The sequence below is a fragment of the Eleginops maclovinus genome, chromosome 18 (assembly GCF_036324505.1).
Source record: "Eleginops maclovinus isolate JMC-PN-2008 ecotype Puerto Natales chromosome 18, JC_Emac_rtc_rv5, whole genome shotgun sequence".
Taxonomy (NCBI): Eukaryota; Metazoa; Chordata; class Actinopteri; order Perciformes; family Eleginopidae; genus Eleginops; species Eleginops maclovinus.
Genome location: NC_086366.1, coordinates 22,674,686 through 22,685,004, shown reverse-complemented (window position 1 = coordinate 22,685,004; position 10,319 = coordinate 22,674,686). Strand labels below are relative to the sequence as shown.

Here is a 10,319-nt window from a genome sequence, read left to right as displayed (position 1 = left end):
CATGCCGCTCATCGTTCCCTGCACTGTCCACACCAGTAAGAAGGATCTGTATGATGCCGTCTGGATCCAAGTGTCCCGTCTGGCCAGCCCCCTCCCCCCACAGGAGGCCAGCAACCACGCCCAGGACTGGTACAAACACACATTTTCTCCATCTTACTTCTAACATGTTTTTTTCCAGTTTTCGACAGACCTACAGTACATGTAGGTTGGCTTTTATTCCCTTCTTCCACAGATATAAGACAAACATAGAAATATAACTAAATCACATATGACTAAGAGTCAAAGATTCCAAACCTTTATTGTCATCTGCACAGCGTAGTTGATGGCAATAAAATTCTTAATTCCCATTCTCCTCCAACAATGCTATATACGATATACCTCTCCCATTAGGAACCCTACACCATCGCAACAGCTTTATTAAAAACAATACATCCTTGCCAACTTTTTTCCCCTTTTATACCCATCTATCTTTATCTACAATAAAGGCAAAAAAGGCGAAAATAATATTTTTTTGAAAGGCTCCTATATACAGTGAAGGAAATAAGTATTTGATCCCCTGCCAATTTTGTTAGTTTGCCCACTTACAAAGAACTAAACAGTCTATACTTTTAATGGTAGGTTTATTTTAACAGTGAGAGACAGAATATTAAAAAGAAAATCCAGAATTATACATTAACAAAAAAGCTATAATATGATTTGCGTTTAATTGTGGGCCACAATAAACGTAAACACATTTTTATGTACATTTCTGGATTTTTAATTAAACTTTTTTTTTTATGATTCGGAATTACCTGAGCAGATCCAGACAATAAGAATTGAGGGCTTTTAAAGAATAAAGCTGTGGGAAAAAAACCAGAAGGCAGTTTACATCTGCACCAACAGTGTACTTGTACTTATATCTTCTTCCAACCTGCAGTGATGACAGTATGGGCTACCAGTACCCCTTCACTCTACGGGTCGTGGGCAAGGACGGCACCTCCTGCGCCTGGTGTCCTTGGTACAGGTGAGGCACCCAATCCAAGTATCTGCTGGTTATGAAACAACTTTGTCTAGGTTTTGATTTGCAGTTACCCTATTTGAATTCATTAGAGCAAGTATGTAACATAAACTTTTATCTTAAAAAAATGAAATGTATAAAATACTGGATAATGAACGTGTAATATGTGTTTCCCCAGGTTCTGTCGAGGCTGCACGATAGAGTGTTCAGAGGACAGAGCCTCTGTAGGAAATGCTTACATAGCTGTGGACTGGGACCCAACCGCCCTGCACCTCCGCTACCAGACCTCCCAGGAGAGGGTAAAACACACACACGCACACACACACACACACACACACACACACACACACACACACACACACACACACACACACCTGTGTAAGCGTCCTTGGGTTTATGAAAGGCACTTTATAAATGTAAGTTGTTATTATTATTATTATTATTAATAATATAAAGAAGTCAAGGCAATTCCATGAAACATTAAAAACATCATTGTGTGTGTTAACTCTGTAGCTCTTTTTTATGGTCACATTCTGTTAATTATCAGCTACTTATGTTGTGGCTGTGTTCATTCCCTCATAATGAAAAGTGAAATGGCAATAGTTTTTTTGAAACATGATTTTATCTAGCACAGTTTTTCTTTTTCTCATTGGAAAAATAGGAAATACATAAAATGTAGCCTCAACTCATTCAGTATCCTCACCATACTGGCCTCTCCGCAGATTGTGGAGGAGCACTGCAGTGTGGAGCAGTCCCGTCGGGCCCAGGCTGAGCCCATCAGCTTGGACAGCTGTCTGAAGGCCTTCACCAGCGAGGAAGAGCTGGGTGAGGACGAGCTCTACTACTGCTCCAAGTGCAAGACGCACCGGCTGGCCACTAAGAAACTGGACCTATGGAGGCTGCCGCCCATGCTGGTCAGTGGCTCACTCATATGTCTGGCTCACGTGTTGTAACATGTGTTACTGCTTGAAATTATCTCACAGATGTATGTTCTTTTCTTCAGATTGTCCACCTGAAGCGCTTCCAGTTTGTAAATGGTCGTTGGATCAAATCTCAGAAGATTGTCAAGTTCCCGAGGCAGAATTTTGACCCCAGCGCCTTCCTGGCCCCCAGAGACCCGGAGCAGCGCTGCCTTCACTCCCGCAGCGAGAGCGAGGATCTGCTGAGGGTCGGAGAGGACAACCTGTCCTCCATCTCTGCCCCTGCTGGCTTCTGCAACATCCTCAAAGGTACCGCAAGTTAAAGATGGATGTCTAGCTATGGCAGGCTGCTCATATTTTTAAAGAGACCATTTTTTGATGGTGTGTTTGATGACAAAGAGCGTGATGACTTGTAAAACTAAATGGAAAGGCCAATCTGGAAGTTAGCAATCGTAAGGGCTCCTTCGACTAAAAGCAATGGGACTTTTCTGTTGGATTTTAAAGTATTATAGAAAATAATATAATTAAAGCTCTGGAAAAAATTAAGAGACCACTCCAAATTGTTCATAAATGTTTATCTCTGCATGTATGGCAGCCATTGTTTGTTGAATTTCAACACAGAGAAAAATTCTCAGTAATTCATAGAATACAATAAAAATAATAATAATAATGTAACTCAAAGACATACCTATAAATAATAAAACAAGATAAACTGATAATGATGAAGTGGTCTCTTAATTTTTTCTGTGGCTGTATATGACCTAACTCTCCACTTATTAACATAACTTTTATAATTTTTATTAAAGCATAAATGTAATTTCCAGAAGTAGAAAGCTAACATAATGCTATGAACTAACTTCACCACCGTCACATGACTTCAAGTCAACTCAAAATCTCCTTATCTTGTATTAGTCACAGACCTTATTTCAGGTATCCAACCCAAAACTCATTTAAAAACAAGCTAAAAAGTTAGGCTATAAACAAACTAAATGACTGTTTTAGAACTCTACGTCTCCACCGCTAAGCTAAAGGCAGCTGATGTTCAGTGCAGACGTCGAGTGGGTAAAATCAGCCACTCGTGAACAACCACCCTATTCAAGACACATAGAAGCTTCAGATATTCACCAGTGGGATGTTTACTGGTGTTTAAATATATATATTAAAAAACAATTAAATTCTGTATGCTTGTATTGAATCTAACCAAAACTCCTTCAAAGTGACCTTTGACTTTGCGACGAGGAAGCCCACAAGTCCTGATTCATGTTCAGTACTCATTCCTGCACCCCCCTCTGGGTGAGCAGAGCAGAGGCCTAACAGCAGTGGAATTGTATTTAATTATTTGTTTTCTCAACAGCCTCACCCGCCTCAGGCAGGAAGTCAGCACCTTCTCTCAGCCGGACCAGCAGCCCCTCTGGCAGCCCAAAGAGCGGGGGCCGCAGGCCAGGCCGGCTACGCCTCCCCCAGCTGGGCACCAGGCACCGCCTCTCGAACAGCAAAGAGAGCCTGGATGGAGCCGCTAATCCTGAGGCAGAGCAGCCAGAGACTGAGGGCAGCACAGCAGGTCTTCCATGTTTAGGAGATGCCGTTGCGTCGGACGCATCGTGCGGTACTGAAGCGTCCAGCAGCAACTGTGACATCGTCCTGATGAACGGACACATCAACGGGCTGGGATCAGACTGCAGCACGGAGAGCAGCATGGACCCTGACAGCTCCCTGCTCCAGCACGGAGACAACATGTGTCTGGATGCCATCTACAACCTCTATGCAATATCTGTAAGAATACAGATGGTATCAAAGAGTGTTTTTTAGGATCTATGAACAAACTTTTTCTAATAATAAAAACGTCCCCTTTCTCTCGTCAGTGCCATTCAGGAATCATGGGAGGAGGCCACTATGTGACATATGCCAAAAACCCCAAAGAGAAATGGTACTGTTACAATGACAGCAGCTGTAAGGTGAGACACCGTATATTCTGTTCCCACAACTAATAGCATTCCTTTCCTTGATGTTTTTTAACTATTGCAATCATTCACAAGCCAAATATACAGTACAACATCCATCATCAGTGCCGATGAAAAGACTCTTTTTAATCTCATAATTTTTTGGGGTGAAAGATTTAGAGAAAATACAGACATTTTCACAGTGGAATTTCAGTGGTATCGCTATCGACTTCTACATTTCTGGTACTGTGACTTTTGTAGGTCAATGTCATAGCAATTTTATTTCAAACAGATGGACAGAATAAAGAGTTTTCAAAGGAAAATAAAATCTTTAAAAACTGAATATAAGGAACATGTGGAGATTCCTGACTTTAGAGGCATCTAGTGGTGGATGCATAACACCACACATCTAAAATATGCCTTTACAGAATTTTCAAAGGGATTGTTACAACAGTTAAATCAACCTGATCACCTTCCCTTTGTGTTCCTTCCAGGAAGTGCACTCTGAGGAGATCGACACCGACTCGGCCTACATCCTCTTCTACGAGCAGCAAGGGGTCGACTACTCCCAGTTCCTGCCAAAGACTGATGGCAAAAAGATGGCCGACACCAGTAGCATGGATGAAGACTTTGAGTCCGACTACAAGAAATACTGTGTGCTCCAGTGATCGCACCTCGTCTTCCGTCATCCGGCACTACACCCGCTCTCTGCTCCTGCCTGCAGTCGTTCTGATGAATTCTCACAAACTGCTAATGACTGGAGTCGGATGTCCTGTGCTCTCTTTCTTTAGAGACGCGCCACAGCACTTTCTACACTTGATCGCATACATATTTCAGTGCAAAGGTTTGTCAAGAAAACAGTTGAGCCCTGGTGAAAGCACTAAAACTGTTGCACTTTGCTGAGCCCTACAAAACAAACCCCCGTCCCTTCTCCTTAACCCCCGCCAGAACATACGTGTAACACATACTTGCATACTAACACATCTCTGAATGTATGCCAGTATGGCCAAGTCATGCAGTGATGTTGCTTTGTCATTGTGCATTTGTCGCTGATGTCAGAAGGAGAAAAACAAACACCAGGGGTCCACATGTGATCTGAGCCTAGATATCTGACCAGCAGAAGGAAATCAGTGAAGTGTAAGTGCAAAGCTAATGATTGGATACAATTTAAATGCCAAACTGTTCGGTGGCCGAAACGTGCAAATGCGCTACTTTGGCATTTTCAAAATCAATGCAAATATATAAACACAAATGTTCCCAAACACATGCAAATGAAAAAACATCTTCACCAATTTGACAAGACATGCGCAGCGTTTATTTAAAGCGGGCAGAAACGAAACGCTACGAATAAAAAAAAAAAAAAGGATCAAAACACAACGGAAATGGGGACACTCAAAAAGTCACAGTCACAGCTGAGACCGGAGCACCTGTTGAAGCATTTTTTGCTTTGCAGCGTTTCGTTTCTGCCCGCTTTAAGTAAACACTGCGCTTTTGATTGTTGGCACATTTGTGTTTTTTTTATTTGCTCTATTTGTTTTGCGCCATGTAACGCGTTTCCCCCTTTCAGCCACCATACAAGTGAAAACAAGGCCAAGAAAAAACTACGTCAAATTTGATGACACAGTTCAACAGGATGTTGATGTGATACTATGACAAGCTTTTAAAAAGTTCTCCAAAGGTTTTAATGCAAAAATGTCACTAGGATAAGTCACATGCTACCTCAATGCTTCCTCCAGTCTGTCGGCAAACTGTACCCTAAAATGTCCGTGACAGTATTAATTGTAATACACAAAATGCAACTTTACAGTCATGGTACACACATTTCAGCTCCCCCCCTTCTAGGACACTCACAGGTCCTGATGCGGACATCAAATAAATTAGGCATTTTTTGCCAAACTGTGTTCCATTCCACAGCTGCCAAATATCAGTGGTGATTTGTGCAATGTTGATCTGTTTGTCCCCATAACTTCTCTGAAACTGTTGAAGTATCACTCTGGGTTTGTTTAGGACAGGTGCCATTCATTCAAAAAGACACACTTAAAGATACAGTATATGTTTATTTTTTCTGCAAATGCGTTGTTTTATAAAATATTTATTTTATTGGTTTTTTTTCTTAAGGTAGGCTTCAGTAGCTACTTCAGGTTAGGAATGGGTGTTTTTCTCAAAGCTACACAAGGCTGGTCTTAACAGCACTCTCGCAACATGAGCTTTTCACCTGCTGCCATTCTCAACTGTTGACACTCATCTCGTATACTAATGTCCATAAACCCTCCAGTAAGAAACCAGAACATTTGGGACATTGGGAATCCATTGATTGTACTTACAAAATGATTTTAACATTTTATTTAAAGAGTAACTTAAATACTACTCCACTGATTTAGCATAGCACTCCTACAACATAGGCCAGTATAAAAAAGGATACAAAGGTATGGTTCAGAACATCTTTTTTTATCCACATATTACGTTTTCTTGTCAATACTTGGCGCCTACATTACCCACAGTGCAACTCAACCACCAACAGTTTGGTCAAACATTCGGGTGTTAATGCTGGTATCACATAAGTAAAATGTATCCCTAATACCTGGAAACATGGTTTTGATTGATGGCTAAAATTGATCGTCATTTAACGCCTGAATGCCAGAATGCTGTTTAGCGCCCTCTCTCGTAGAATCCTTTACGCTTTTTCTTGTGATTGATTGCTCCTGTAACAGCGCAAACTTACAGCGTCATATCAATATCCTGAAGTACAAGTGAGAACACCAAAGGTCACCAAAAGAACCTTTTTGAAGGGTGATTTTTAAAGGCCCCACATGTCAATTATGGGTGTGCGGTTAATGCTTCCCTGCCCCTTGTAGTACTACAACTATTACAACTAAATATCCCATAAAACCATAGTGATTTTATTTGTCTAAAATCTGGAATTCCAACTAGGTGAAGTGGGCCAACTCTCTCATGGGCCCCAAAGCCAATTGGATACATATCCAATGTTATCGTAATGCACCTTCAAAACCTTAATTCATACTCAACTTTAAGGCTGTTATGTTATGGGCCTTGTGACGAAATCAAGTTATTTTGTACCATATGAAACCTGTAATATACAATGAAAACAGGGTGGTGCCCACTGCCCATATTTGCCCAGGTAGACCAATAACACCCAAAGATTTCCTGTGAATGAAGTTATATTGAACAGCAAAGTCATTGGAAGATTTCTAGAAAGAGGGACATCATTGGATACCAATAACATGGGAAATAGACACAGTTTTTAATTGATGATTCAAATCATTTCCATTAAATTGCATGGCCGACATGTATTTCAAATGCATTTGATTTCATTTTAAATTTAGCTTTTTTTTTAAAAATTCTTTTAGAAATCAACTCGGTACATTGTGTGCTCTTACAATGTAGCATGACAAAAAGTTCAGTCCCCATAAACCAACTGCTATCAGATGGTTTCAGTTTATTGAGCATTTATTCTTCAAAAGAAACATGGCCTGTGGAACCTGTTGAGAGCTGGTCAGATCTTTAAAAACTTCCCTCATCAATGGACCCAACATTGAAATTGCGTTTTCTTTTCTGCTTGAATACTGTTTTTAAGTAGAAATACAGTCCCTTCTTTTTAGCAGAAGCTTTGGCTTCTTAACGTGACTCTGGATGTTGGTTTAAAAGGTTTTGCAGTAGTTTTGCAGCAGTTTTGAGTCCCGGTGGAGCTTAGTGTCTGGTGTGTAGCAGCGCCAGTGGAGCTCCTCTTGAGCTGGGCTCGGTCTAATCACTGTGAACAGACAGCGGTCAGTACGCGGTTCCCCAGTTTGTCTTCGAGGTCACAGGAGATGATTCTCTGTGTTTTTAGCTGCTGTATTTATGAGGCGAAGGCGTCTGTATGGATGTATTTTGGAGAGATATATGTCACTGAATTAAAATTTATTTTCCTTTGCCAAGTACGTTTGTTGAACAAATGGAAATGTACAGATGAGTGCTATTTATGTTTGCTTGCTCAGCTCTTTTTGTCCTCCACCCACCTGCCTTTGCACCGAGCTGTAGATGATGTCCAGTTTGTGTCTGTGTTTTAAACGTCATCACGTGGCTCAAAGGGAAACTTTCCTGAGGATTAGTCTCTTGAGAACCCTGTTTTTAATGTTTGCTTCATTTAAAGGTGCAATAGCTGTCAAGTGCTTTTGTGGCTGTGAACATCCCTTCAAACTTGTGTGATGCTAAATTGACCAAACCTGTAGCCTAAACTGTATTAGCCAAAATAAACCTAAAGTTGGAGTTCATTTCAGCAACATTTCTGTCATCCGGGAAGTAAACGAGTTTCTGCCCAAAGGAGCTGAACTTTGACACAGAAATTGGGCAAACACCATTCTTAAACACTATGGAAATAATATCATAAGCCCCTCCCCATCCCCAAACGCCCCGCCCATCTGGCCCCGCCCCCCCAGAAGGCAGTGCAATCTACTACTGAGCTGTCTGTCAGTGTCTGTAGCCGCTTTTTATTTAAGTTCACTTTTGTTGGATCTGAACCACACGTGTTAATTTAAAGAACTTTTTTGTAAGGTGTTTGTTGAAAGAAAGTGACGTTGCACTGACATGAAAACGTGTACATAAAAAAATGTGTTTTGTAAATAAGCCAATGAAAACTATGTATTTGAATATGAACTGTACAAAATACTGTACTTGTAGTTGTATATGGAGTGATACTGTTGATCTGTAACAAAATACCCAAGCAACAAATTAAATTCTGCAGAGGAAACAATGACGGCTGGATGAAATGTCATGTTTTTTTAAAATTGTGTTTGTCCAAGGCCAATACCTCTGAATGGATTGCATCATCAGGCTTTTTAGATTAGCATATGGTTTACCTACAATGTCATATGTCTGCTTTGATAATGGCCAACACCATGAATTTCAGTAGAAACCCTCAACAAGTTAACCTACTGGCAGTCATTTCCTTCCACCAGTTTCCTCGCTGTATGTTTAGCTGTACTTTGACTGCAGAGCTAACTTGCAAATGTAAGCATGCTAACACTGAAAACAAGATGTACATGGTGCTTCACATCAGCATGTTAGCATTGACTCAAGAGCTCACTAGCATTGTCAATATGAGCATATTAGCATGCTAACATTACCACTAGGTCACTGTGCCATACTGCCTACAGAACTGCTAGTTTGGCTAAACTCTTGTTTGTCATTCAATATAAGAAATAGATTTGTTTTTTCCAGAATTTATAGCAAGATAGTTTCCACCGAAGCATGTGTTCCCCAAATTGTGTTTCACACAGGCTACAGGAAGGCTACTTTCCTTTTTCCCTTAGAAAAATGTGTTATGGCTGAAATTCATTTCTGCTCTGTGAAAATGCTCATGTTAACTTCTGCTATTCCTGCAGAGTCTCGTTTTTTTTCAATGTGCTAAAGATTTTTGTTGATTTATTATTAAAAACATTTGCTAGTCTTCTGCCTATACATAGTTTCACAGAGCAGGTAGCATGTTTGCAGACTCTCAGTCGTTTAAAAATACTTTAACTCGTCATTCTGCTTCCTGACTTTGAAGTGTCGCATATCTCTGGCTGCAGATGGTAACCACAGGCAGGGTCTCTGCAGAAACTTCCCAGAAGTAAACTGCTACTGAAACATAGATACTTTTCCTCTACGTCTCATACGTAGTCCTGGTATACATGTTCAAATGTTTTAGGGCCTCACATCAAGTATTAGAGATCGACTATGGCTGCTTTATCCGTTAGTGTTCATGTGTTATCAGCTTTTTGGATTGTCAAGATCCTGCAGTAGTCTTTGGTTTCAACTGCTATACTAAACTCTACACTCCATCCAACTTACTTTTACAAACATTTGAGTGTCAGCTATAGCTTGTTACTCTACTGATTACATTTTGTTAACTTGTTAATATTTTTTATGCAGTATAATAAACCAACAACAGTATATAAAGCAGGTAAATTAATTTCACCTCGATCAGCTTCAACATTAAAATGCTGCGTACACATTATCATACACTATAAAAATCCACTAATAAAATAAATACCTTTAACACTAATTGTGCCACTTATTATATTATATAAGGTATAATATGGGTCTGGAAAACATTACATATTCTGTTCACATTTCCTCAGAACTTAAAAAATGAATAAATATTTTAGATTTTTGGTGGAAATAATCTGTTAAACTGACATGGAGGTTTCAAGGCAACACAATTCAATTGGCATTTAGATTGGAGTCTTATCTCAAACTTAATAATCTAATCAGTGATCAGTCATTGCTTAAGTGTCCCCAGTCACCCCCATTTAAAATAATTTGAAGTTCTGATGTTTGGAAAAGTTGATTTGACCATAGTTAATGGTTTAGTTTAGTTTAGTGTATGGATACAGATGCTGAGCCTCAGGCATATTAAGAATGTGTTACGGTGTCATGTCATGTCATGTCATGCAGCTCAAAGCTCCGCTCGCTACTGTTCAT

At 40.1% G+C, this 10,319-nt stretch overlaps 1 protein-coding gene across 1 annotated transcript in view; it reads left to right on the top strand.

Annotated features, from left to right (window-relative positions):
- The window catches only part of usp32 (ubiquitin specific peptidase 32), a 56,741-nt gene extending 48,131 nt beyond the window's left edge, over positions 1-8,610 (top strand). The window contains 8 exon segments of the mRNA XM_063906614.1: positions 1-129; positions 917-1,003; positions 1,176-1,296; positions 1,720-1,911; positions 2,001-2,226; positions 3,272-3,690; positions 3,780-3,872; positions 4,352-8,610. The exon segment at positions 1-129 is cut by the window's left edge and continues 56 nt beyond it. Coding sequence (XP_063762684.1) covers positions 1-129; positions 917-1,003; positions 1,176-1,296; positions 1,720-1,911; positions 2,001-2,226; positions 3,272-3,690; positions 3,780-3,872; positions 4,352-4,525 — 1,441 coding nt within the window. The 3' untranslated portion in view covers positions 4,526-8,610.
- Positions 8,611-10,319: the final 1,709 nt, after the last annotated feature.